The 27995-nt window shown below is 47.2% G+C and overlaps 1 protein-coding gene and 1 long non-coding RNA gene across 2 annotated transcripts; one reads left to right on the top strand and one right to left on the bottom strand.

Moving 5' to 3' along the window:
• Positions 1-362: 362 nt before the first annotated feature.
• SDE2 (SDE2 telomere maintenance homolog) lies at positions 363-13128 on the bottom strand. Its single transcript, XM_082704436.1, has 7 exons — positions 12899-13128; positions 6931-7048; positions 5004-5115; positions 4517-4686; positions 3671-3785; positions 1132-1645; positions 363-693 (listed from the first exon to the last, which is right to left on the bottom strand). Exons 1-7 carry the CDS (start codon positions 13118-13120, stop codon positions 472-474), a joined length of 1473 nt encoding a protein of 490 aa, XP_082560562.1. The 5' UTR covers positions 13121-13128; the 3' UTR covers positions 363-471.
• An 18-nt stretch (positions 13129-13146) lies between these two features.
• On the top strand, positions 13147-14326 carry LOC309850483. Its single transcript, XR_014304265.1, has 2 exons — positions 13147-13620; positions 13815-14326. It is a non-coding gene; the product is annotated as an uncharacterized lncRNA (long non-coding RNA).
• The last annotated feature ends 13669 nt before the right edge of the window (positions 14327-27995 follow it).

Raw genomic sequence — 27995 nt, 5'->3', positions numbered from 1 at the left:
ATAGCACATGTTCTGTATGTTCCATGGATTATATGTTGTGTTCTTACAATGAAGCTATGGAAAATGTTATTAAAATCATGAGGAAAAAAATCACGAGAGATGTATTGAACATACTGTATGTACTGATTGAAAAAAAAAATTCACATATAAGTAGAGCCATGCTTTCCTGACCTGATATTAAAGGGTCAACTGTGTAACTTACCTGAATGACACAAGATGAAATAAATAATCTGAACAGTTCTGTATTTATTAAACTAAATCTTTATAAAAAATCATCCCACAAAGAACACTGCAGGCCCAGATGATGTCACACATTAATTCTATAAACACAATAATGAAAAAAGAGGATGATCACAACTGGATTATTAAAAAGTCAGCTTTATTATTGACAGGAATAATGGGCAGGAGTCAACATTCTGCAGGTTACAAACGCCAGACTACGAAGACACAGGCAACCAGCTCCGATGAAATTCATTTCTTCTTCCCCTTCGAAGGTTTGGCGAACAGAGCTGGGTCGATCTGGTCCCTCGACAGGCCCCTGACAGAGAAGAGCCGAGCGGCGCGCTCCTGCAGGGTGCCCCCGCATTTCAGTCCCAGGGCCATGAGCTCACACTTGAGCCTGTCCAAACCCAGAGCCTCCAGCTCTGCCGTGGAGCCAAAGGCCAGCAAATCAAGAGTTTGCTGACCAGTATGCTGAGGGGGAAAAAGGAAAATATTCAAAACAGACTCCTCCCAATCATGAGGGGCACCTGGGGGCTTAGTGGGTTAAGCATCTGCCTTCCCTCAGGTGACGATGCGGGGGTCCTAGGATCAAGTGCCATGTCGGACTCCCTGCTCCGCAGGTACATCACACCTGTTTAGCGCTCATACGGGACATCTGCCTCAATTCAGATATTAAAATTTGATCAACGTGCTTAAAACTCTTAAAGTATGGAACCAATGACGCCACCTAGTGGCAAAAAGATACACATTCCAGAGTTTAAGAAAAACGGACTTTTTGGGGGGGCTGCAGCGAGGTTCACCCTCATCTGTACTTCTGGTTGGGAAAAGCTCATTTTCATGGTAAGGACTTCCTGAGGAACTGGCCACCAAGCTGCCCTGGCTCTGGACGTGGACCTCCAAACGACTTACCGTGCTTCCTGATGGGCCTCCCTCCAGTCCGGCAGTGGGCACGCTTCCCCCGGTCTCTCCAGGTGTGGCCTCAGTGGCTCTGGCCCCATCAGCCGCCTCCTCCGGCTCCAGCTCGGGCTTCTCGGTCAGTCCAGCCTCTGTAGCCTCCTCTTCTGTGGGCTCTCTGCCCTCTGCGCCCCCCTCCTCCTCCCGGCTTTCCTCTGTTTCTGTGGCTACTGTCCTGTCCTCACACCCCTCAACAGACGTCTGTCCCAATTTGGCACACACAGCTGAGGAGACAGCGTGCCCTGAGCCTGTCCCTGGGGCTGATAGAGGCTCCGGGGACCAAAAGGCCACGCTGACCGTGCCCGTCCCTGGATGGCTGTGGGGAGACCTGGCTGCTGGCTCCGCACCATCGAGGCTGTTGTCTGCAGCGTGCAAACTTGTGCCTGAAGTACTAGGACCTTCCTCCTGATCATCATCCGAGGTCTCCGAGCTGGACTCCTCTGCCGTCTCCAGTCCTTCCATGCCCAACCTGCCAGGAGCAGCAGAAAGATTTAACACTGTTCTCAGCTTCTCTGCCAGACAGAGTTACCGTGTGTCCAGGTAACAGTGTCTGTCAGGATCAAAGTATCTGCTCGCTTGAGATTGATAGTAGCTAAGTTTCAGAGAAAGATCTTCAGAGGTATAAACGAAGAAAAAATTCAATGAGCCTGGAACCAACCATCCCAAAGATCCAAGAGGGGATCCTCTTTTAAGCTGTGAATCTTCTTTTTTTCCTTTCCAGATTTTATTTATTTGAGGGAGTGCACAAGCAGGGGGAGAGGGAGAGGGAGAAGCAGACACCCTGCTGAGCAGGGAGCCCAATGAAGAATTCTATCACAGGACCCTGCGGTCATGACTTGAAGACGCTTCACCAACTAAGCCACCCAGGTGTCCCTACAGATGTGAATTTTTTAAAACAAAACTGATTTTGCCTAAAGCTTTTTTCCCTTCTTGTACAAATCTCAAATGATTAGAAATGTAGATAAAATAACAGAGTTAAAAGAAAAACCTATGTTTTATTCATAATCCCCCCAAACTGTAAACTACCCAAACTATCAACAGAATGGAGAGATGCAACAATACGTGGCAACAAAAGGGAACGAACCACTGATACACGTGACACCAGCCGTGGATTTCAAAAGCACTGTGCTAAGGGAGAGACTCCAGACACAGAGGGCTGCAGGACATTCTGGAAAAGACAGAACCATCAGAAAAAACCACCACACCGGCATCAGCACTAGGCCAGGATGGCATAAGGAAACAGGAATTAACCACAAAAGGGCACATGGGCAATCTTTGGGGAAATGAAAACATTCTATATCTTGGTTAAGTGACTGTATTTCTCAAAACCCACAGGCCTACTCAATGAAAAGATGAATTTTAGTGCATGTAAAAATGCACCTCAGGGGCGCCTGGGTGGCTCAGTGGTTAAGCCTCTGCTTTCAGCTCAGGTCATGATCTCAGGGTCCTGGGATGGAGCCCCCCATCAGGCTCTCTGCTCAGCGGGGAGCCTGCTCCCCGCTCTCTCTCTCTGCCTGCTGCTCTGCCTAGTTCTGATCTCTGTCAAATAAATAAATAAAATCTTAAAAACAAAAAAAAACAAAACTGCACCTTAAAAAACCTGATTCAAGGGGCACCTGGGTGGCTCAGTGGATTAAAGCCCCTGCCTTTGGCTCAGGTCATGATCTTAGGGTGCTGGGATCGAGCCCCACATCGGGCTCTCGGCTCAGCTTGCTCTCTCTCTCTCTCTCTCTCCCTGCCTCTCTGCCTACTTGTGATCTCTGTCAAATAAATAAAATCTTTAAAAAAAAAAAAAAAAAAAACCCAAACCTGATTCAACCCCCCCACTACTTCTCCACACAATCCCACTACCTTCACTCACAAGAACACTTAACTCCTATTTCACAAAGAACACCCAAGATTCTATGCTGGACTCACACAGTTACGTGACCTTTAATCAATAATTCTCTTTCTGCCCCCAAAGAGGAGGCCAACGAGGAACCAAGATGCGTCTGGACCTCACTTTCTAGAACCTGGCCCAAGGGAGGTGAGCTTACACCGAGAGTACCGAGTGGAAAGGGTGGGAGCACCACCAGCAGGATGGACAAGACAAGGCGCCCTTGTGTTTGTCAGCTACAAGTGCAGACCTGGCCGCAGACCTCAGAAACAACTGTGAAAAACCACAGAGAAAACAGAACAATCTGGAAAGTACAGCTGGGACTTCCACCTAGAATTTCTGAAAGTTAACTCTTTCAGCACCAAATAGTCATTCAAATATAAAGTGATTCCTATGTGATCTTTCACTAAGGAAAACCTGTCCTTTAGCCCCCATTTCCAGCCCATGAGGCAGAAACCACGAGGAGCATGTGCAGTATGACTGTGTGGACCCCTGGGAACTGAGACACTCTGGAAAGCTCCAAGCGCCCAGAAAACCTTTCTTTAAAGAGGGTTTACAGCAGACAGGCAAGAGGAAACGCTGTCCAGCCACACTGGGCTGAAAACAAAGCACACTTACCAGAAGCACTTCCTTTTCCCTGCACTGGCTCCTCGGTCTGTTTTCGCCCGCTTGGGTCTTTTCCGACTCTCGCCGATCTCAGCCGAGACCATCTTGCTGGAGGCAGCCTGCATACCTAACCGAAACAGCCCCAACTCAGTTATGCTCTCAGAAGCGGGTACAACTGAAGACATGCTAAACAGCACGGACGACAGAAGCAGACGCGTTGCAACCTAAAGCTTGAGTTTTTAAATTTGCTAACATTCCAAAATTTAACACGGCTTAAATGAGATATGACTCAAATTCACACAGAGCATTCTGGCTCTGGAACCAGGTTAGGAAAACAGCAACAGCCAATCTGCAGCTCTGAGACTGACGGGGGCGTCCCGGGCCCCCTGGGCCAGGATGCTCCATCATCCCCTGCCACTCGCTGCTTGTACAGCATGACGTCATAACCTTCTGATTGAGAAGATTCCTTCTTATTCAGCTGAATGCACAAGAGCCCTAGCATACTTTGGGAGCTAAAAAAAAATAATAAAAGTTACTCATTCTGATTAAAAAACCATTAAAAAAAAAAGGGGGCCTAAAACTAGAAGCAAGTACATCGAAGTCTAAACACTTGCTGAGGACATGGAGTACCCACCGAGCACAAGTGTTCTCACCTGGGGTCTGTGGCCCTCACAATTCAGGAGCCAAGTACCTCACATACTGTATGTGTGCCCTTTTTTGTTTCTAGAGTATAAGGCGTACTGTTTATTACTATTTTTACTTTGAAGACTCTACTTATTCTAGAGAGCACGCACGTGTGCACAGGGGTGGAGCAGAGGACAAGGGACAGGCAGACTCCCCTCACTTTCTCACTCTCACCTTTGAGTACGGAGTCCTCCAGGCGCTCCGCCATCTCGTGACACTGCTGCTGGTACGCGGGGCTGGCAAAGCAATGCCTGGGCTCTGCCAGCTTCCGCTGCAGCCGCTCCAGACGCTTCTGCTCCTTCTCGGCCTCCCGCTCCGCCTGCTGTCGCACCCACTCGGCCATGCTAGGATGGGCGAAAGAGATGGGGCCGACCGGCCGGATCACACCCATGCCTGCTGATCCAGGAAGAGCCCCCACCCCCAGCCAAATGTGTATGGTCCCTGGCCTGCTGGGATCCTCCCTCAGAAAGACAGGCTGGGCTCACCACCAGCACACTGGGAGGGACCCCCTACAACCCAACGGGAGTTACTAAACAACAGAAAGAGCTAAGGATGAGAACGACCAGTGAGAGTGCTCATGCTTCAATGCCGTAGCTGGACACACGTGGCATGTGGACAACCACCAGTGGCAGGAATGTGCATTGCGCAGCGGGCGGCTTACGCTTTCTCATGGTTGACATCCCGCAGCCTCCTCCCGCTGAGGTCCCGGCAAGCTTCTCGATTGGTTGTCTTCTCAATCTGAGCGCCAAGTGCTCGGAGCATAGATCCAAACCCTGGGCAAATATGTTTGGAAAAAGCAGGTTAAAAAGAGTTCTAGGATGGATAAATGCCAAATCTGCGGAAATGTTATTATAACCAAACATTAAAAATATTCTCTTTGGGGCACCTGGGTAGCTCAGTCGGTTAAGCATCCAATTCATCTCTTTCTCCCTCTGCCCTTCCCTGTGCTTGCACTCTCTCTAAAATAAATACATTATTTAAAAACAAAACAAAAACTGCGCACTTTTTTCTTTTTTTAAAGAAAAGGACATCAATATTCTGCCCAGGCATCAAAGACAAAAATATTGATAAACCTGGGGCGCCTGGGTGGCTCAGTGGGTTAAAGCCTCTGCTTTCCGCTCAGGTCATGATCTCAGGGTCCTGGGATGGAGCCCCACATCGGGCTCCCTGCTCAGCAGGGAGCCTGCTTCCCCCTCTCTCTCTGCCTGCCTCTCTGCCTACTTGTGATCTCTATCAAATAAATAAATAAAAATCTTTAAAATATATATATATTTATATTATATTTATATATATATTTATTATTATATTTATATTTATATATATATATTATATCAATATATATATATATATATATATATATATATATATATTGATAAACCTGATTCAACCTCATGCCTTTCGCCCTCCCTCTTGTATTTCTGAAATACTGTATCTGCACTGGGATTTTTTTTTTTTTCAAGATTTTATTTTTTTGAGAGATAGCACGAATGGGTGGGTGGGAGGGCAGAGGGGGAGGGAAGAACAGACTCCACACTGCGCAGGGAGCCCAACGCAGGGCTCGATCCCAGAACCCTGAGATCATGACCTGAGCCACAGACAGACACTTATCCGACTGAGCCCCATAGGCACCCCCGACTGGGATATTTTGGAGGGGCTTTACCCAGAGCCACAGATCTCAAGATTCCCAGATTAATAACTTAAACATTTTTATGGTGAGATTTTACAGTGAGTTTCAAAGGAAAATTTTAAGGTGTCCCCAGCTGATACGATAAACTTCATTCTTATTGACACGATTTCAAACAGCAGGATGATTATAATATGAGACGCCAGCCAGCTCTCTGAAAACCAAACTAAATCACTGTGGATTCTGAGAAAGCTTTGGGATGACACACCAGAGCATTGGGAAAAATACCCAGAACTGCCCATATTCCATTTTTCCTTTTTGTTTCTCTTTTCTATTCTTAGATGTGTTCATACAAAGACCCAAATCTACCCCATCTGTAAACGGCTATATTCCACAGGCTGACTTTAGTCCCCCTTCAGAACTATAATGACCAGACAAAATCTTGCTAAAAAGCAGGAGTGGGCGCTTGGGTGACTCAGTTGTTAAGCATCTGCCTTCGGCTCAGGTCACAATCTCAGGGTGTTGGGATCAAGCCTGGCATTGGGCTCCCTGCTCAGCAGGGAGTCTGCTTCTCCCTCTGCCACTCCCCCTGCTTGTGTTCCCTCTCTCACTAACTCACTCTCTCTCTCTCACTCTCTCTCTCTGTCAAATAAATAAATAAATAAATAGCAGGAGATTTAACTGTTTTAACACTCTTCCTTCAGCAAATTGGACAGAGTAATGACTGTCTCTCTTTATTCAATCTCCCTCAAAGTTTTGGCCTAAGAGCTATCCTGCTGGTCAGGGTAGAAATTAATACTCAGACAATACATTCCTCAAAAATAATAAAAGAGAAAATACTCAAAACTAGGAAACTGAATAAAGGATTTCATAAGGCAAAACAAAACTGGCACACACCAGGGGCCTGCCCCGGGCTAGAGACTACAGTTGTGACACACGGAAGCAGCCGACAGGTGTGTCCTACCTCCTTTTCCACCACGGAGCCTGGGTTCCAGACTATACACAGCACCATGCCTCACTCCGTCACTGGCGTCCACGAGGGAGCCGTCGCACTTCACGAAGAAGCATTCCTCTGGGACACCCTAGAGACAAGTTTGGGGTTTTAGAATGAGACAACGCAAGTTTCATCCAGGAAAGGACCTAGCCCATTTTGTTTTTATTACTCAGGTTATAAGCACAGAGCGTGTGTTCCATTAGTATTTGTTGAACTGAAAATCCAAAGGAAAAAAGTCACTTCCTAGGATTTATTCGGGGTATGATGTTTTCCTAACACCTCATCACAATATGTACAAGAACTTGTCTTTTGGGTGAAAGAAAGAACCGCTCTCTTCTCTGATAGGAAATCAGAGTCAAGGTGGAAAACTACACAGGGCTCGGACCCAGTAACTCTGCAAGGCCCTTTTTCTCTTGACTTTTTTTTTAAACAGGTAATATCAAGTTGCACAGGTTCAAAAGTGACAATACACGTTCTGAAAAGTGTAGATATGGACAAGCAGGGAGCGGGAAGGAGATGCCAGTATGGTCTGCCTACACCTACATAAGTGGGAACAGGGTGGAGGGCCAGCTGGTCTTTTCTGTGCATGTCCCCAAGTTACAGCAGAAGTCCAAGTGCCCCCAAACCCACTCTGTAGATTTCAAGACTTCTCAGAGCAAGCGATGAAGAAAAAATATAAAAGGAGATCCACAAACCAACAGAAAGGAAAAATGCATGACTGGTATCTTCCCGAAGTGGACACAATGAACGTTCGTTCCGGACCACATCCCACGGCATCCCACATCCCGCATCAGTAGGACCTGTCTGTTCCTTCAGCAAGTATTAATCAAGTCCCTCCCATCTGCCAGGTACTTTCAAGTGTTGGGATACTGTAGTGAATCCCACCTCACAGAGCTTATGTTCCAGCGGGGAAAGTCAGAGAACGAACAAATGGATGCTACACAATCGCCCTGGCAATAAGCAGGCTAAAGGGGACAGCGTGAGTGGACGGCCACATTGGTCATCTATCTAACACACACAGCCAAGAAAAGCCTCTCTGGTCAAGTAACATTTTAGCAGAGAATGAAGGAAAGGAAGAGAACAAGCCAGTGGCAATCTGGGGGCAGAGCATTCCGGAGGCAAAGGCGGGCAGCAGGAATAAGCCCAGAGTATGCGCCGAACAGCAGCACGGCCAGCGAGGCTGGAAGATGTCTGCCGAAGGAGAAGGGGAAGGGGAAGGCCGTAAAAGCCCTTGTAAGAATGTCGGGTTTTGCTCTGAATAAAGCCGCTGCAGGGCTTCGAACAGATTGAAAGTGGAGTTACAGTCCAAAAGGATCACTCTAGCTGTGAAACTGGAAATAAGACTGGAGAAGCAGAGACGTCAGCAACACAGCTAGGTGAGCAATGAAGGCCATTTGTCTCCCGAGGAGTGGCAGCAGGGGATGAGAAACGGGGGGCGGGGAGTTCCCCCTAAGGCTCTGGAGGCGGGCAGTGAGAGCCACGGAGCAATGAGAGAGGAGTCCAAACATTTGGCTTGACTAACAGGAAACAGAGCTGCCATCTGTTAATAGTGAAAAGCACGTCTGGGGGAGAGCACCAGTCTCATTTTGGACGCATTGGTTTGAAAGGACTAACAGCCACATAGAGATGCTGAGGAACCCAGTGGGGACACAAGTCAACAGTCTGGGGACGAGGTTTGGGCTGGAGATTTCCATTTGGAAGACATCAGCAGGCCGACAGTACTCACCGGCCTGAGAACTGTCCTGCATGAGGACAGGACAAAAATCAGAAGATCCAGTCGTGGCCACTGCACAGCACAGAGATCAGGGCGACGAGGCAGCAGCACCAAGAGGAACTGGAAGGGAGGCTAGTGAAGTGAACGAGCGGACAGCTGAGCAGAGTGTGCCAAGGACGGAATGCTGGAGTGTGCCCAAGGATGCCAACAGGCCCTGAGAGAGGAGGATGGAAACAGCTCACTGGGTATGGCACCCGTGACAGGAGCTGGTCTGTTGGAGTGACAGGAACAAAAGCCTGACTGGAGTGCATTCTAAAGAAGTTGTTTTCTGTTCATGGATATTTTCTTTTTCTTTCTTTCTTTTTTTTTTTTTAAGATTTTATTTATTTATTTGACAGAGAGAGATCACAAGTAGGCAGAGAGGCAGGCAGAGAGAGAGGAAGGGAAGCAGGCCCCCTGCTGAGCAGAGAGCCCGATGCAGGACTTGATCCCAGGACCCTGAGATCATGACCTGAGACGAAGGCAGCGGATTAACCCACTGAGCCACCCAGGCGCCCCAAGGATATTTTCTATAAAGAACACCAGAGAGGGGCGCCTGGGTGGCTCAAGTTTGCGCCCTGGTAGGAATGATCCAGGAAAAAGGGAAGACGCAGGGAAATGCAGCAGAGAGAGAACCAACGCCAAATAAGGTAAGAGGAGACAGGGTACTGGGCCAAGTGGAAGCTAACTGCAACTCATCTGTAAAATCATGACTGTTCATCCACAGTAATGGAAAAAGAGAAGGCAGAATGTACGGCAACAAGGTAGGGGCAATGGTGTGAGGATGAGGAGGGTCCCTCTTGACTGCTATACTTTCTCACTGAATACAAAGTATGGGCCTCTGGATGGGAGAAGTACTGGAGACTTAAAGAGAGAAGGTCGGAGAGTCATGTAGGAGAGTGAGAGCGATGAACTCCGCACGGCTTCCCAAGCTTTTCACCTCATGGTGTACAGAAAACACATCCAGTGACACAGGGAAATAAGTAAAGCTGCTGAGGCACCCCCAGATTCTGCCCCATGCCGGAGGGTTGCAGGAATCAGTATTCTTAGCAGTCCTCCACCCCAGGGGAAGGCCACTCTGGGCTAGCAGGGAAGCACAACCCAGTGCTAGCAGGACAGAGGAGCGAAGGAGCTCAGGTTATACGCAGTGATGTGATCAACAGGAAAGACTACTCTTGTCTGTAAAATGCTGTCCACTTTTAACAGTTGTACAGATTAAATGAGGTGTGCAATATACCTTGTATTTGCTTTACGTTTATGAATGAAAAGCCACTTTAGTTCCTCTTAATATTTTCTGGATCTAGTGGGTACGTGTTTCTAAATAACTTTAATATCTTAATAACTTTAGTATAATTTAATAATAATATCTTAAAAGACATTAATGTGAAGGCAGAAGGATTATATACATCGTACTCCATTTCCAAACACAACTGCTTGTTAAACAAGACAACTTATCAACAAAATTGCATTTTCTACTTAAGATTATTATCATTAATCCCTAGTAGGTTGGGACACCTCAGTAGCTCAGTTGATTAAGCCAATGCCTTTGGCTCAGGTCAAGATCCCAGGGTCCTGGGATCAAGTCCCGCATGGGGCTCCTTGCTCAGTGGGGAGCCTGCTTCTCCCTCTGCCTGCTCTGCCTGCCGCTCCCTGTTTGTGCACTTGCTCTCTCTGACAAATAAATAAAATCTTAAAAAAAAAAAAAAATCACTAGTAGGGACAAAGGAAATTTAGAATCAATTTAAGGGTCTTTTGACCATCTGTGTTTTATAAAGTACTTCAAGCACAAAATATTGTGCATCTTAGGCCAATCAGCTTAAAGCAACCAGAGACAAATGTGTAATTCACCAATGTCAAATGGTCAAATGTATTGACTCACTCACTGCAAGGGGTTGGGGTGGAGGGGGGCTGCACACAAGAGGAAAAAACAATTATTATAGGATGTAGTGCAAGGGTGAGTTTAGAGGAAATTTACACGAAAATGTTCTGAGAGGCTCAAAACAAAACAGAACTGTGCATAAAGGAGACAACATCGGGTCTAGACTGTGAAGTAGATTGGATCCAGACCCCCATTTCCTTGGAAACCACAGAGTTAAGATAAACACAGAATGCTGTATTCACAAACTCCTAATCTGAAGGTCTGCACCTGGGCTGGAAATCATGTGTGCTTTCTCTATATCAAAGCAACTTCAGAGTCTCAAGGCAAGAGTGGGATGCTTCATTCTCACTGATAAAATTTCAAACAGCAAAGTGTCTTATAGTCTATAATTTTGGAGATCAAGGTTTCTTAGTGAATCAGAAAGCAGCAGACTTCCAAGGGAGTCATTATGACATTTTACAACCATGTCCTCGGGAAAAATACTGTTTCCTATTAACTCTGCAGCTGGTTTTATCTGAGTCTGTTATCCTAGCCTGAAGAACAGGACAGATTTTTACTTTTTCAGTGGACACGAACACTGACCTCATCCTGTGTCCGAATAATTTTGTTTCAGAAAACACAGATGTGAACTTGAGCTATTTTAATTTCTCCCAGTATCTCTTCCAATGACCTTTAAAAAGTTTCTTGCTGGGGCGCCTGGGTGGCTCAGTGGGTTAAAGCCTCTGCCTTCGGCTCAGGTCATGATCCCAGGGTCCTGGGATCGAGCCCCACATCGGGCTCTCTGCTCCACGGAAAGCCTGCTTCCTCCTCTCTCTGCCTGCCTCCCTGCCTACTTGTGATCTCTCTCTCTGTCAAATAAATAAATAAAATCTTTAAAAATAAATAAATAAATAGAAAGTTTCTTGCTTCTGGGGACGCCTGGGTGGCTCAGTTGGTTAAGCAGCTGCCTTCAGCTCAGGTCATGATCCCAGCATCCTGGGATAGAGTCCCACATCGGGCTCCTTGCTCCGCAGGGAGCCTGCTTCTCCCTCTGACTCTGCCTGCCACTCTGTCTGCCTTGTGCTCGCTCTTGCTCGCTCTCTCTCTGACAAATAAATAAATAAAATCTCTAAAAAAAAAAAAAAAAAGTTTCTTGCTTCTGTTCATATACGTTATGGTCCAACTTCTTGAGGACCTGACAGAATCATCCATTTATATTTCTTCCTTCCTATTTAAAATTATTTTTTCTAATACTCTCATAATTAAGATCCTACTTTTCCAGTCATTTTGGATCAATTGTCATGAGATAAGGATTATTTTCAGACATATTATTTTGAAAGATATTTCCCCACCTAGAGGATCAAAAACAGTTCTGACAGTTTTTAGACTTGACTGGAATGTATGTAGAAAAACAATGGAGAGGATGAAAACCCACAGTATTTGCACAGACACGTTGCTTTTTCATGGAACCGGTCCAAATTAAGATTCGGTATGGACAGCAGTGTTAATGTGTATGAAGCCTATAAATAACAACGAGAAAAAAAACAGCCTAGGGAAACACAAATGAAGTGAGGTTATAAAAAAAACAAACTACTAGATCAAGGGCCGAAATTAAAATTAGACTTAGAGAGACCACCAAATTATTTAGAAAACCGAACAGGTTTAATGTCTCACAGCTGGGAGAAGCTCGCTTTCTTGACAATTCCGTAAACCAACATGTATGTCCTTGACAGTTTTTCAAAAATATGCACGGACAAATTGACCATCGGAGGATCAATGGAAAGATCTAAACGACAGACCCCAAGAACCCACGCCCTCCACAAGACACGTGTGTGAGTGCTCAGCCCCGACCAGAGACCAGATTAGCCCTGCCCAACAATCCTCTGGCTTTGGTCTGGATATGAAAATACTCCTCTACGTTGGAGCTGACGGGGCTGTGCCGTGGACAATATGCCCATCACCGAACCAGGATGAATGCAAGGGAAACCTAAAGAAATGTGCCCTAAAGTCATCTGGAGCAACTGCCTCATTTGAGCACGAAGAAACAACGCCAAAGGTTTCTGTTCGTCTACACTGACGGCGGGACTGAGCGCATGTGAGCCGAGGGGTTGTTCCCCCTTCTGTAGGGACACAAAACCACCGCCACCCCAAAACAAAAACAAAGCAAGTCCTCAGTAGCAGTCTGAAGCACCTTAAAACTGGGGAGCCCCCAGTCTCAAAAACTGAAAACCCTAAGGAAGAGACGCGCCCCGACCTCCCTCTCCCCACCCAATCCTGCCCCTGTCCGCCTTCCTGTCTCCCTTCCTTCCAGGAAGCGCGAAGCTCACCCGATCGTGGCAGTGCCGGCGGATCAAATCTCGTACGGAACACCCGGCCGACGCACACCGCACAGCCTCGCACCCGAATCCCGGGCCGCGAACCCACACCACCGGCGATGCCTCCGCCATTTCAGCGAGCTCCCGGACCTCCAGGTCCTGGGAACAGGGCGCCGCCGTTCGCCCGGCGCGTCTAGATGGCGTCACGGGGCGCCCTTCGCCCCACCTCCACATCCTCCGCTTGCCCCGCCCCTCCCCTGGGCCAGTCACGTGAGCTGGGCCAGACGCAGAGCCGCGCTGGCGGGGGAAGGGAACAGGAAGGGCCTGGAGGAGGCCGATAAGGCGGCCGCGGGCTAGGGCGAGGCGTTGCTAGGAGACGTTGCTAGGGCGGGGCTCGGGGGACTATGTATAAAAGGCTGGCGCGGGGTCAGGCTGCCAGCGTTCTGGCCGGGAGCGATAAAGCGGAGGCGAGGCGCCGCCCAGCGGGCTCGGACTGAGTACCCGGCGCGCTGTGGCTATTTTTGGGTCGCGGGGGGCCAGGGCGGGAGGAGGCGTTCCAGTCCCGGAAGCGGTGGGGGCGGCGTCTTCGGCCACGGAGGCCCCCCTCCCCTCCCCTCCCCTCCCCTCCCTAGGGGCCCGGTAGAGGCGGCGGGGGCTCCCCGGTGGCCAGGCGCGCTCCTCCTCTGTTTCTGCCGGCCGCGCGCCGTGCCTTCTTCCTTCGTCCTGCTGGCACGGTGGGTAGGATGCTTGGGGCGCAGGGCCATCGGGGGGCCGGCCCGCAGCCCCCACCCTCGGAGGAAGGTCCCTGGTCCGGGAAAGTCCACGGAGGCCCCGAGGTCACTTCGCTGTGGCAGCAGGAACACGATTGGAGAGCCACAGCCTGTGATTAGGGATTCCGACTGTTGTCTTCGCCTCGCTCGTCCTGCAGGGAGATGGGGAAGAAAGGGCCTTGGTGGGGCTTCCGGTGGCGCCAGAAAAGCTACCCCAGATGCTGAAGTCGGCGGGCCTAGAGCGCAGTGTTTTGCAGAGTGGCTCTCGCGGAGACCCAGGATGGAGTCCATGGGTACCTCACCAAGTCTGGACGGGCATTCCGGACCCTGGGCAGCTCGCGCCGCTCTGCACTCTCCTCCCCGCTCTCCGTCTTTACTGTGCCTGAACTAGCCACCTTCAAAGATCCAAGCCCCAAGACTCTTTGTTTATTCATGAGTTCTTCTTTCTTGGGATTAAAAGGGGGAGGGCTATTTCAAAGGTCTGGGGTCGTTTTCTCCTATCAGTAACCAGACAAAAGAGCAGTTTAGCTTTACACCACGTTTTTGCTTCGGTAATTTGTACCTGGAAGATTAATTAGTCGTTTTTAGGAAGGAAAATCCACGTCATTTATTACTAGCATTGTATCTTATCCTTCTGAAACCCCACATCTGAATGAAATTGTTCACACTACTCTTTGTTGGATTTAAATTCCTAGAATTGAAAAAATTCTAATCATTGAATAGGCATTGCCATTTTAAAAATATGAAATAGAAAGTGTTATTAACTATTGCCTTTTCAGAGATACGTATTTACTGAGCAATACCTAAGCTGCTCTTAAACAGCTCTTAAACATTCACGCTGAGCATATAGCACCGTAATGTACACCAAGTAGAAGTCACATAAGTATTAACTGGGTATTTGATTTACCAAGGTAGTAAGTCAATGATTCCCAATGTATGCCTGAAGAATTTATTTTGCACCAGGATAGCTTTCTATCCTAAGAAACTGGAATTCAACTTGGATTGGTGGTTTTAAAATTCATGTAAGTAGTCAGGAAACAGGACTGTAATGTCAGGGCTGCGGCCAAGAATACATTGATAGAGAAAAATCTAGAAATACAGCTGGTTTAGCTAGGTGGCTGAGCGTCTACAGTGGTGTCCGATAGACACTGCTGTGTGGCCAGGCTGGTCAGTGGTTATGGAAAAGTAGAGATGACTTCTGCCACCCTCTGCAACTCACAGTGGTAGGCAGGCGAGGGACAGGAAGACACATTAGGGTTGGGAACAGTAGGTGGTGACTGGGTGGAGGCCAGTTCCTCTCTTAGCAAAATAGTGTAGCCTTGCCCTAGGCACCGTCTTTGCCGTTCTTTCCAATAATCCACACTTAGTTCCTGCCCATCTTCTCTGAAAGATTGACTTTAGCTCTACCTTTGCTTTTTGAGGATCAGTTCCGATGCCAGGAGGACACTGGGAGAGCATCCTGAGGTGATGTGGAATAAATGTTCACTGCCAGGAAATGACAGCTCCTGACAATGTTTGTGTGGTAACCCATGACAGAGGCTCAGTTGAGCCAAAATGTCATGCTGGTCTGCAAGAACAGGAAGCAGTGCTGTCCACTCAGGCAGTTTTTATAAATGACAGCGAGGCTCCCAAACTAGTGAATTTGCCGACTGTATCCTTGTGCGACAGGCAAGTCACACGTGTGCTTTCAGCCAAGCTCACACACAGAGGCAAGGACAGGAGGTCATTAATGCCATCTTTATGACAAAAGACAATGGTACAGCCTGGCTTCTCCCATGCCCCCAATGAGGAAAGGCTATAAACTAAATTGGCAAGTGCTGCCTTAGAGATGGTTCCAGCCCCCGGAACAATGAGGTCAGCTCCTAGGATGGAAAAACAGCTTCTAGTCCACACTGGGTGGTGGATGGTGTGGGAGGTGGAGTGTGGCTGCCAGAGAAGGCAGGGCTCCGCCCTCCTGCTTGTATTGGACAGAAGGAAACAGGACACGTCAAGGGCGAGGTGGAGTTGAGAGGTGGAAGAAGAGTGTGTTTAGCCCTGGTGCTGGGAAGGAGCTTGAGGGCAGAAGGGAAGAGTAGGGTGGAGGTGCGGGTCTGAGGGAAGCAGCTGGACCCACAGCCCACACCGTGTACAGAAGCCCACCTCTTTGTGTCAGCAAGAAGAAAGGACCTTCTTCAGGGCAGGACTTCCATCAATAAACGCTGTCCTTCCTGATTGCCCCATACTACCTTGTGTGTTTCATTGTTTACCTTGTGTGGATGTCATTCTTAGGTCTCCAGCAAATAATTGTTCACCCTTACAAAAATGTTAATTTCAGTCATTACTGAGCCAGAATTATAAAGCAAAGCCAGTAGAGCACTCGTCTTCCCTAAATGTATTTCAGCACTGGAATGTTTTCAACATTGACATTCAATAAAAATCCATAATTCTTGATGAATTCTGCATGGCCAAGCCATTCAAAAGGGGATTTTCCTCCTGGAAAAGTCAGAGGTCTGTAGGAACATTTTTTTAGTCATTTGACATCAGAGTATGTTCCTTGCATTAGGGTTTTCTAGAGAAACAGAGGCAATAGGGTAGACAGAATGGGATACAGGTATACCTTGGAGATATCATGGGCTTAGTTCCTGAACACCACAATAAAGCCAATATTTCAGGAAAGCAATTCAAATGAATTCTTTTGTTTCCCAGTGAATACAAAGATTATGTTTATACTATTAGGTGTACAATAGCAACATACCTAAAAAAATGCACACACCTTAATGAAAAAATATTTGATTGCTAAAACACCCCAACCGTCATCTGGGTCTTGCCTCCATGTAGATGGCTGCTGACTGGTGGGCGCTGAAAGTCGGGGTGGTGGTGGTGGTTTCTTAATACAATAGCAGTGAAATTTGTAGCATTACTGGATCTTTCTGAAAGATTTCTCTCTAGCATGGGGTGCTGATAGAATTGGACCCGTGTGAGAACTTCTAGAATTGGGGTCAGTCATCTCAAACTCTGCGGCTGCCTTATCAACTCAGTTTCTGGAATGTTCTACATCCTTCCCTGTCATGTCAGCAATCTTCGTGGCATCATCACCAGGAGTATGTCCCATCTCAAGAAACCACTCTTGTGCCTCCATTCAGGTTTCACCATGGATTGCAGACCATTGGTCCCGTCTTCAGGCTCCACTCCTGATTCCAGCTCTCCTGCTCTTTCCTCCCCATCTGCAGTCCCAACACACACAATATTTGCCAATTAAGGTTGTTATCCTTTATGGGCATTGTTTTGGGGCACATCAAAGATCACAGATCAGAATAAAAATAATGACAAAGTCGGGTGCCTGGATGGTTCACTCAATTAAGCATCCAATTCTCAATCTCAGCTCAGGTCTTAATCTCAGGGTCATGCATTCAAGCTCCTCATTGGGCTCCATGTAACTGTGGAAACTACTTAATGATAATAATAGTAATGATAGTAATGACAAAGTCTGAAATATTGTGAGGATTACTAAAATATGACACAGAGACATGAAGTGAGCAAATGATGTTGGAAAGATAATACCAAAAGTCTTGCTTAATGCAGGGTCATTACAAACCTTCCATTTGTAAAAGATGCATTATCTGCCAAACACAATAGAGCAAAGCAAGAGAGAGAGGCAGGCAGGGTTTTTTCTTTTTGAAAGATTTTATTTATTTTGGATAGAGACATAGAGCGCTCGAAGGAGCAAGCAGGGGGATGGACAAAGTGGGAGGGATAGGGACCAGCAGACTCTCCACTGAGCTCAGAGCCCAATGTAGGGCTGATCACAGGACCCCAAGATCTCCACCCCCGGCAGCAGATTTGTTATAATGTATCGGCTCACCCTCTGCCCCAACAATTATGGAGGCTGCGGAGTCCCAAGATCTACAGAGTGAGTCAGTAAGCTAGAGCCCCAGGAAAGCCAATAGTGCAGTCCCAGTCGCAGGAAAAAGTTGATGTCCCAATTCAAAGGCAGTCAGGCAGAAGGAATCCTCCCTTCCTGGGAAGTCAGGTTTTCTGCTCTAATCAGACCTTCAGCTGATTGGATGAGGCCCACCCCATGAGGAAGGGCAATCTGCTTTACTTAATCTACTAACTCAAATGTTAATCTCATTCAGAAATACTCTCACAGGAACATCCCAAATAATGTTTGACCAAATATCCAGGCACTTCATGACCCAGTCAAGCTGACATGTGAAATTCACCATCATATCCACTAATGGGTTCTATTTAATAAGGAACTAACCTTCACTATTTTATCTGATTTTACTTTGGCAACTAAAGAGAAAATATTTGACAAATAGGTACTGATTAAAAGTCATGTTTCTGGGGCACCTGGGTGGCTCAGTGAGTTAAGCCTCTGCCTTTGGCTAGGGTCATGATCTCAGGGTCCTGGGATCGAGCCCCGCATCAGGCTTTCTGCTCAGCAGGGAGCCTGCTTCCCCCTCTCTCTTTGCCTGCCTCTCTGTGTACTTGTGATCTATCTCTCTCTGTCAAACTAAAATAAAAAAAAAATAAAAAATAAAAAAAAAGTCACGTTTCTTGCTCCCTGAAGGTTTCACTGTGTGAACTCAGGAAACTTATTTGACTGCTTTAGGTGAGATCTTGTGAATGGTTAAAGAGCTACACTATGATTGTCTTTAGAATTTGCCTTTGTATAGTAAGGTGTGGTCTAAGTTTGTGCTTGAGAAACTCTTGAAGTTTTGGAACAGAGGTGTTGGAGCCTTATCACTCATGAAGCCAGTGATCATTAGGCAACTGAATTAGAATTCCAGTTTAAATAAGTTAACTAAATTTATTTTTTTAAAAGATAGCATACCTGATTTTCTTTTTTTAAATTTTACTTATTAATTTGACAGAGAGAGAGAAAGAGAGAAATCACAAGTAGGTAGAGGCAGGCAGAGAGAGGGGGGAAGCAGGCTTCCCACTGAGTAGAGACCCCGAAGCAGGGCTTGATTCCAGGACCCTGAGATCATGACTTGGACTAAAGGCAGAGGCTTAACACACTGAGCCACCCAGGCATCCTAAAAAAAAAAAATATATATATATATATATATATATTTTTTTTTTTTAAAGATTGTTAGAAGTGTGATGATGGTCTGCTTAACAACCTACTGAAAGTTAGCAAAAATTAAGTTTAAGCAAATGGAGTCCATTACATGAAGCGGGAGACAAGAACAGATTGCAAAAAGGGAGGGGCGCACTATAGGATGCTGGACAGAGGCAATAATGAGAAGAAAGAGTGGCCAGAGTGATATGAAAAGACAAAAAAAAAATTAAAAATTAAAAAAATAAAAGAACAAAAACAAAGCTGAACTGCTGCTGGGGCAGATTCTGCATATTGGGTCAAAAAACGTGGCATATCCCAGTAGACCTTACAGACATTCCTAGATCACGGCAGAGTGAAAAACATGGGAGAAAATGCCAAGGGTCTCGAATCCTGAAGGAAAGCCTCAGCTTTGTTCAGCGTGTCCTAGTTAAAATGCCAAGGCCACATGACACATGTTCTAGAAGTCACCAACAAGGGTAGAATTTTGAACGTTCATGAATACACTGGTTAAACCCTAAGGATTGTGAAAACTCAGCTATCCAGAATAGGATGTTTCCCCAAAGCACCGGATACTGAGAGTCTTAGCTGTTTAGGCCCCCCATCAAATACCTTTTGTAATTTACTGTATTCCAAATAGAGAGTAAGACAAACTTTCGTGTACAAATAAACAATTTCCTCTTATTCCTATCATATGACGGTGACTTCAACACAAAACTTCTCGTTCAATTACCCAGAACCTTGGAAGACAATCTGTACCACTCTAGATAAGGAGATAAAAGGAGTCTTTCATTTTCTGTAAGTTAGCAGAGGGCTCTCCTTTGAATATTTCCTAGAAATCTACAAGGCTTGTGTCCGGGCTACCATAAAGGGCATGACATGCACAATATCCTGTAATCACCATGGACATTGGCAGAAGGGGAGCAATGCACATTAACTGCTATGATTTGAAGAAGCAAGAAAATCACAGACACTCTCCAGATGGTATTAATATTAAATTAGACCAGTGTTTCCCAACGCGTGTTTCAGGAAACGCTAGGTCATCACAATCCTAGGTCACCACTATTTGAAAAGACTTTCTTTTTCAAATGAATTTGCTCCCATACCACATGCCTCTTCATGAGGATTCACAACGTTCAGGGGTGCCTGCATGGCTCAGTTGGTTAACTGTCTCACTCTTGGTTTCAGCTCAGGGTGTGATCTCAGGGACGTGAGATCGAGCGCCAGCTCTGCCCTCAGCTCAGTCTGCTTTGAGTTTCTCTCTCTCTGCTCCTCCCTACTGCATGTGTGCGCTCTCTCTCTCTCTCTCAAATAAATAGATAAATCTTTAAAAAAAAAAATTCACAAAGTTCATTCACACCATCAAAGCCCAGAGAAATTTATCTTTGCTTAATCCAATCTTTGCTGTTATCTTTGCTTAATCCAATATTTCACAAACTTATTTGACTATGGAATTTTTTTCAAGTTACAGCTGTCCGTATGCCCTGGGATTGGTATTCATAAAAGGCTCAGATGGACGCATGGTTAACTATGGGATTTCTCCTTTTTTCTCCAGTTTTGATATTATAATTGACATACAGAACTATAGAAGTTTAAGGTGTACAGCATGAAATGACTTATATCTACTGTGAGATGTTTGCCCCAGTAAGTTTACATAACATCCATCATCCCATATCAATAAAAAGAAAGAAAGAAACGTCCTTTTCCCTTGTGATGAGAACTCTTGGGACCTAGCTCCTAACTTCCCTGCATGCCTTACGGCAGCATTGGCTACAGTCACTGTGTGTACCTCACATTTTGTGTGCTTAACCACCTTATAACTGGAAGTTTGAATGTTGGATCCCCTTCCTCCAACTCCCCTACCTACCCCACCCCCTTTCTCTGGCAACCACAAGTCTGATACCTTTTTCTATGACTCTTGGTTTTTGTGGAATTTTTTGTTTGCTTGTTTGTTTTGGAGATTTTATTTATTTGAGAGAGAGAGTGAGAAAGCACGAGCTGGATAGAGGGGCAGAGGGAGAGGGAGAAGCAGGCTTCCTGCCGAGCAGGGAGCCCTATGCAGGGCTCTATTCCAGAACCCTGGGATCATAACCCAAGCTGAAGGCAGATGCTTAACAACTGAGCCACCCTGGTGCCCCTTGTTTGTTTTTTTGTTTGTTTGTTTTAAGATTTTATTCATTTATTTGACAGAGATCAGAGGCAGGCAGAGAGAGGAGGAAGCAGGCTCCCCCCTGAGCAGAGAGCCCGATGCGGGGCTCGATCCCAGGGTCCCGGGACCATGAACTGAGCCGAAGGCAGAGGCTTTAACCCACTGAGCCACCCAGGCGCCCCGCCCCTTGTTTTGTTTTGTTTTTTGTATCCCACATATGGGTGAGATCAAGCAAGGTTGGATGAAGCCAATCCCCTTGAGGGAGTCTGACTCCTGTCTCTTAGCGGAGTGCCCTCAAGGTCCATCCTTGTTAGCACAAATGACAGGATTTCCTTCTTTTTTAAGGCTGAGTAATATTTCATTATATATACAAATATGCCTCAATGTCTTTATCTGTTCATCTCACAGTGAACACAGGTTGCTTCATGCCTTGAATAGTGCAAATAATGCAGCGATCTATGAATGTGGGCGGTGGGGAGAGTCATCTTCTCAGCATAGTGTTCTTGTTTCCTTCAGATGTTTTCCCAGAAGTGGGATTGCTGGATCATAAAGTAGTTCTAGGTTTAATTTCTTGAGGATCCTCCATACTGTTTTCCGGAATGCCTGCACCAGCTTGCATTCCCACCAGCCATGCGCAAGGGTTCCCCCTTTCTCCGGAGCCTCGCCAACCCCTGTTGTTTCTTGTCTTTTTGATCCTAGCCATTCTGACAGGTGCAAGGCGACATCTCCTTGTGGTTTGGATTTGCATTTCCCTGATTACTAATGATGTTGAGTACCTCTTCGTGCATTTTGGGAAATGTTCTTTGGGAAAATGCCTGTTCGGGTCCTTTGCCCATTTTTAACTGGATTACTTGTGGTTTTGTATTGAGTTGTGTGAGTTCTTTATATGTAGGCTATTTACCAGTGGGATTAAAAAACAAAAACAGAGACACTGATCATAAAGGTGATTCCCCTGGGGATTTCTGGAGCTCAGTTCATTTTAATACATACAAACACAGTTTGTTCTCCCCATACCAGCAAATTTTTTGACCACGTATGTTTTCTCTAGTGTTTAGGATCAGGGCTGGTGAGCTACATCTTTCTTCTTCCTGCCTTTTGGAGGATAAGCGCAGAAGAAGACAGAGGGGAAGACAGGGGAGAGGCAAGGGACGAGCCGGAGGGATAACTGAGATGAACAGGAAGGGCCGACTCTCCAGACGCTCTAAAACCCTCGCAAATCAGAGTCATTCGAAGGCATCCCAGCCCAATGGGATGGCAAGCGCGCACACACGCACCGCATCCTCTAGTTGGAGAAGAGCGGCGGCCACAGGGAAGCCCGCTTGGGGATGGGGGGCGGGCTCGCGGGAGCACATGCGCATGCGCACAGGCCCTGCCGTCGAGCCCCGCCCCGCGGAGCTGAGCTCGGGTTCTGGAACTGGGAGGAAGTCCGCAGTTACTGAGTTACTGTCAGAGCATGCACAGCGCGGGGACAGGTGCAAGCTGCGGAAGAAGTAGATGAGGCTTGTGATACCAGGCTGAGCATCCAGACCTCGAGCTCTAAGGAAGGAAAGACCACAGCAGGTTCTTTCTGCTTTTGTTTGTTTCTATTGAAATACCAGCGGACGCACAGCATTGCATGTTTCCTGGGTCTGAATCGTGAGTGGACGCGTCTGCGTTTCCGTACCTGTGTGCGGGGACTCACCACAAGTGTGGCCGCCACCTGTCACCATGCAGCGCTGAGACAGTACCACCGACTACACTCCATCCCTGTGACCACAGATGGTCTCAGAGAAGAGACACTATCACGATCCGACCCATCCTTTAGAGAGATAACCCTGGGGACAGACCAGAGGCGTAACAACAGCCACCCTGTGTCTGAGTTCTTCTGCCTATTTTAATAGAATGGAAACAGGCTCAGAGAGGTCGAGCGGCTTGACCTAAGTCACACAGCAATGAGGTGTCAGCGCCAGGATTTCAACTCGGGTCTGATTCCACAGCAGGGAGGGCACCGGCAGGAAAGGGAAGAAGCGGGGGAGGCAGGTTGGATAGGAGGCTGCTGACTGCTCCTTGGGGCCTCCCAGAGAAATCAGTCTGGAAGAGAGACATTTGTGAGGGCAGCGCCTTTTTCCCGCCAGAAACCCTCATGGTCACCGCCCAGCCCTGAGCTGGGCAGGTCAGAAGCTCTTTACAACTGATGTCTCCATCATCAGTGTACTTCTTCCCAGATTCTTCACCTTTCCAGGGATATATCTGGGTTCCACGTGCAGCCTGTCAAGGTCTGTGTCAGGAGTCCATAGTGACATTCTCTTATTATCTGCATGAATCTGGAAAATGTGCGTTTGCGTCACCAATCTGTGTAAATAGAAAAGCTCCGTGGAAAGGTCTGGGTGCTCCTGTGACATTCCTGGAATGCAGATGTAGATAAAAACATTATCGCCCCCAGCCACATTCCTCTGTGCGCCTGTCGAAATATAGAATACCTACCTCCTGTGCACATTGAGAGATTGTTGCTGTCCCTGACGGAGGAGGGTCTGTGTTAGAATTTTGACACTGTCCAGGAGCTTATTTTAGGGTAAGAGTGGCTTCCTGGAAATACCATTATGTTTTCTATGAAATTTCAACACTCACAAGATGTGAGACCAAAAAACAACAACAACAACAAAAAGGGATTCCTCCATCAGCTATTCCAATATTCCAATCCTATAGGCTTCTTTCTTGCAGCCTGGCTACATAATCATGTTTCACATATCTTAAACCTCAAATCGTTCTCGACCCTGTGCCCCTCTGACACCGCCACCCTCAACCCCCTCCCTGCAGGCCTTGTTCTTCAGAGGTCTTCTCTGTGCACGTCTGCCCCTCCCTCACCAGGCACCTCTGTCTCAGCTCTGCCCCAGGGTGGGGTGGGGGTTTTCCCCTGTACATCTCAGGGTCCACCCTCTTCCCCCCAACCTAGCTTCACCTGCTGGGTTCCCCAGCCCAGTGACAACCTCGATCTCCCCAGATCTCAATTTGTAAAACTGAGTGTCCTCACAGATGTGACACTTCCCCATGCTGTGTCATCCCCCAAACCTGATGGATGTCCAAATCCTTCACACCTGTCTCCCAGCCGTTCCACACCCAGGACTAACACCTTCTGTCAGCCATCCCTTTGCTGGCCTGGGTGAGCTTCCTACTCCCATCCTTGAAACCCCCCTCCCCCACCCATACTTCACAGCAGCCAGAATGACCTTTCTGAAACCAAGTTAGTGATGTCACCTCCCTCCCTCAATCCTCCACTGGCACCTGGCTGCCTCTAGGAGAACCAAGCTGGCCTTGCCTGCCTCTTGGCCGGATCTCATTGGGCAGTGTCAGCTGAAACTTCCTTTAGACTAAAATCGAATCTCAAATTATAAAATGTTTAACGTTGGGGGGGGGGGTAGAGTGAAAAGCAGCAGATCCTCTTTTATTATCCAGGAGATCACTTGCAGAAAATAAAAAGCAAACAAATGTTCTCACTTTTAATAGAATCAAATGTATCAGTTTTTCCTTTTTAGTTAAATGCTTTTCACAGTCTGAGGTCTGCAGGAGTTACTACTGTCTTCCTGTCAGAGTTATGTTTTGTTTCGATATCTAAGATCTTAATCCTTTTGGTGTTGAGTTTTATGATAGATGGAGGTAGGGATTCCATTTCGTCCTTTTTCGTGGGGGATAATAACTCCATTTATTTCATCCCACTCCATTTATTAAATAGTCTCTCCTTTCCCACTTCTTAAATGTCACCTCAGTTGTCCGGCCACTGCTTACACTCCATTCTAGTCCCTCAGTCAGTGGGTCTGCCCCAAGGCCAGTGTTGCCCAGCTGATCACTGTTACTGCGTATATCTGCACGGAAGCTTCTTTTACCAGCATCCTGTCTCCTGTTTGCAGTAGCAAAACCTCCCAAACAGCCCAAATGCCTTTCAAAAGAAGAGAAGATGGATAAGCTGTGTTTTATCCCCACAATGGACTCTGATTCAGCAGTTACAACAAGCGGAACTATAGCCACGTTCTTGGCAATATATTAAATGAAAAATTGAATTCCCCAAGATTACATACCAGACAATACCCTTCTCATCAAGTTAAAAAGGACCAGAGTAAAAATGTACTTTTTTAGAATACGTAGGGAATGAAATAAAATCCTATGAAAAAGAAAAGCAAGTGAGGGAGAACCCAGGATTCAGGATGAAAGGTCCCTTCCGGTGGGTGAAGGCAGGTATCTCCTGGGTCTGGGTTTGTGGGTAATGTGATTACAGATAACTAAGTAAAAGGAATGCGTGAATCATGAGGACATGTGTGATCCAATTCTGAGGTTAGAAAGATAAAATAAAATAAAATAAAATAAAAGCTATAGAAATGGGCTCTGAGGAGGTGTGTTGGGTTCTAAATGGCCGGCTCAGTCGGTAAAGCGTGTGCGACTCTTGATCTCGGGGTTGAGAGTTCAAGCCTCCTGTGTGGGGTGTACAGCTTACTTTAAAAAAAATAATAACAATAAATAAAAAGCTACTCAGAAACTGACAAAGATATTGTAAACACTAGCAGACCCATGTGATTAAAAAAAAATCATACTTCTGTTTCTTTTTTTTTTTTTTTAAGATTTTATTAATTTATTTGACAGAGAGAAAGATCACAAGTAGGCGGAGAGTCAGGCAGAGAGAGAGGAGGAAGCAGGCTCCCGCTGAGCAAAGAGCCCGATGCGGGGCTCGATCCCAGGACACTGAGATCATGACCTGAGCCGAAGGCAGCAGCTTAATCCACTGAGCCACCCAGGCGCCCCCATACTTCTGTTTCTTGACACATTCTTTCATTTATTCTGCATATACTGTTGTCAGCATCCCCAGCAGACTTTGTATCTGGCAAAAAGTTACATATGAAAACAATACCCGCAGGGTGCCTGGGTGGCTCAGGGGTTAAAGCCTCTGCCTTTGGCTCAGGTCATGATCCCAGGGTCCTGGGATGGAGCCCCACATCGGACTCTCTGTTCAGCGGGAAGCCTGCTTCCTCCTCTCTCTCTGCCTGCCTCTCTGCCAACTTGTTATCTCTGTCTGTCAAATAAATAAATAAATCTTAAAAAAAAAAAAAAAAGAAAGAAAACAATACCCGCGTGTAGTAATGAGTTGCTGTAAAGAGTCTTCTTACCATGCCTTTCTCGGAAAGAGCTCGGAGCCCTGTGGGCACCCCCTGCCTTACCATTTCCTCCAAAAACAGCCCATGGAAGGTGACTGAGGATGTTTGTCCTTGCTTTGCTTTTTAAAATTTTTTTTGAAGATTTTATTTATTTATTTGAGAGAGAGAGAGATCACAAGCAGGGGCCGAGGGAGAGGGAGAAGCAGACTCCCTGCTAAACAGGGACCCACACGAGGGCTCGAGCCCAGGACCCAGAGATCATGACCCCAGCTAAAGGCAGACACTTCACTAACAAGGAGCCGCTGTCCTTGCTTTTCGAGGCCCCAGCCTTCAGCCCTCTGCCCATGTGTGAGCTGCCCTACCACTGGCTCCTAAGTTTCCTGAGCCAGATCCCCAGCACTACCCAGAGGGCCTCCTGAGCCCACCAGGGAGCAGCCAAGCCTTCATTTCTATGACCTTAAAGCACCCAGACTGCTTCCAAACTGATCAGGGGGCCTGCGGGACAAAGAGGCCTGGTCGTGGGGGGAGCACCTTTCTCTGAGTAGAAGCTGGGCTCCAGCACGAGATGGGAGGCAGGTGGGGAGAAAAGGAGGGGAAAAGAATTTCTAATTTCCTCGTGAATAAACTGGGTTGGGAAGGAGGGACAAAATGAGTGTGTATAGGAACATGAAGCCCACTCCGGGCAGACAAGGGAGCACCCTTCCCCACCTGCCTCCCTCTCTGAAGATGTGTTTTCCTACAGACCCGTGGTTCTCAGACTTTAGTGGGAGGGGGTTGTTAAAACAGATTTCCGGGCCCCCGTCCCCAGGGTTTCTGTTTCTGTCCACCTGGTGAGAGGTCTGGGAATTTGCATTTCGGACACGTTCCCAGGAGACGCTGCGGCTGCCAAATGGTGGGGCCCACGTGGTCCAGACCATGGGGTCCAGGCAATGGCACTCTGGTTGTGACAAACCACCTGATCCCCTTCCCTAAGAGCCTTCTAAAGGACAGCATTAGAAAAATCTGGAGTCCGGGGACACCTGGTCGCTCAGTCAGTTAAGTGTCTGCCTTCCACTCAGGTCATGATCTCTGGGTCCTGGGTTCAAGTCCCCTGTCGGGCTCCTGCTTCTCCCTTTCCCTGACCCTGCTCACTTGCTCTTTCTCGCAGATAGATAAATAAATAAATAAATAAATAAATAATCTTTAAAAAAATTTTTGGAGTTCGGGTCTCTCCCAGAATTGGGTCCTGCAACAAGGACACGGGGTCTGCAATCCACGGAGGGCTTGTACCCCAGGGGCGAGAAGCCAGTTGTGAGTCCTCAGGAAGCATTCTCCTGCTAGTGTAATGTGGGTGGGAGGCATCACTAATTCATCTCTGGCTCACACTTGCCCAGAAGACACCTGCTTACCCAGAAACATATCCTGAATTGGGCTCAAAGGGCACTTAGAGACCGGGAGTCAGGGCCCTCCTCCAGCACGTCTGTTTGTTCTCCTGAAGTCTGAGTCAGGCATCGGGAGCCACCCATGTCGGTGTCCCGTGCAGAGACAAACACCAACAATGAGCCTTTCAGGCCAAAGCAAGGAGCCAGTGTGCCCTACGATCCCAGTTAAGTGACGCCAGCCTTGGGTTCCGGACTAACACCTTCTTGCGGAGGGTTTGAAACGGAGTGTTTTTACTTCCAGCACTGTCGCTGCAGACTTTGGGGCTCATGGGCCCCTGCGGGCCGAGAACATTTTTTTTTTTTTTAATTTCTTTGACACAGAGAGATCACAAGTAGGCAGAGAGGCAGCAGAGAGAGGGGAGGAAGCAGGTTCCCCGCAGAGCAGAAAGCCCCACGCGGGACTCTATCCCAGGACCCTGGGATCATGACCTGAGCCAAAAGCAGAGGCTTTAACCCACTGAGCCACCCAGGCGCCCCCCCAAGGACTTCTAATCTCATACATCAGGCTAACCAAAGTCGCTCTGTGCCAACCAGGAAACAGTTTGACCTGATCTCGCTGCGACAGAGGGAATTAGCATCTGGTGTAGAATAGAACCCTGGCCTTT

Source organism: Mustela nivalis (genome assembly GCF_964662115.1).
Source record: "Mustela nivalis genome assembly, chromosome: 16".
NCBI lineage: Eukaryota > Metazoa > Chordata > Mammalia > Carnivora > Mustelidae > Mustela > Mustela nivalis.
The sequence above is the reverse complement of the archived record's forward strand: the minus strand, read 5'-3'. Positions and strand labels throughout refer to the sequence as shown.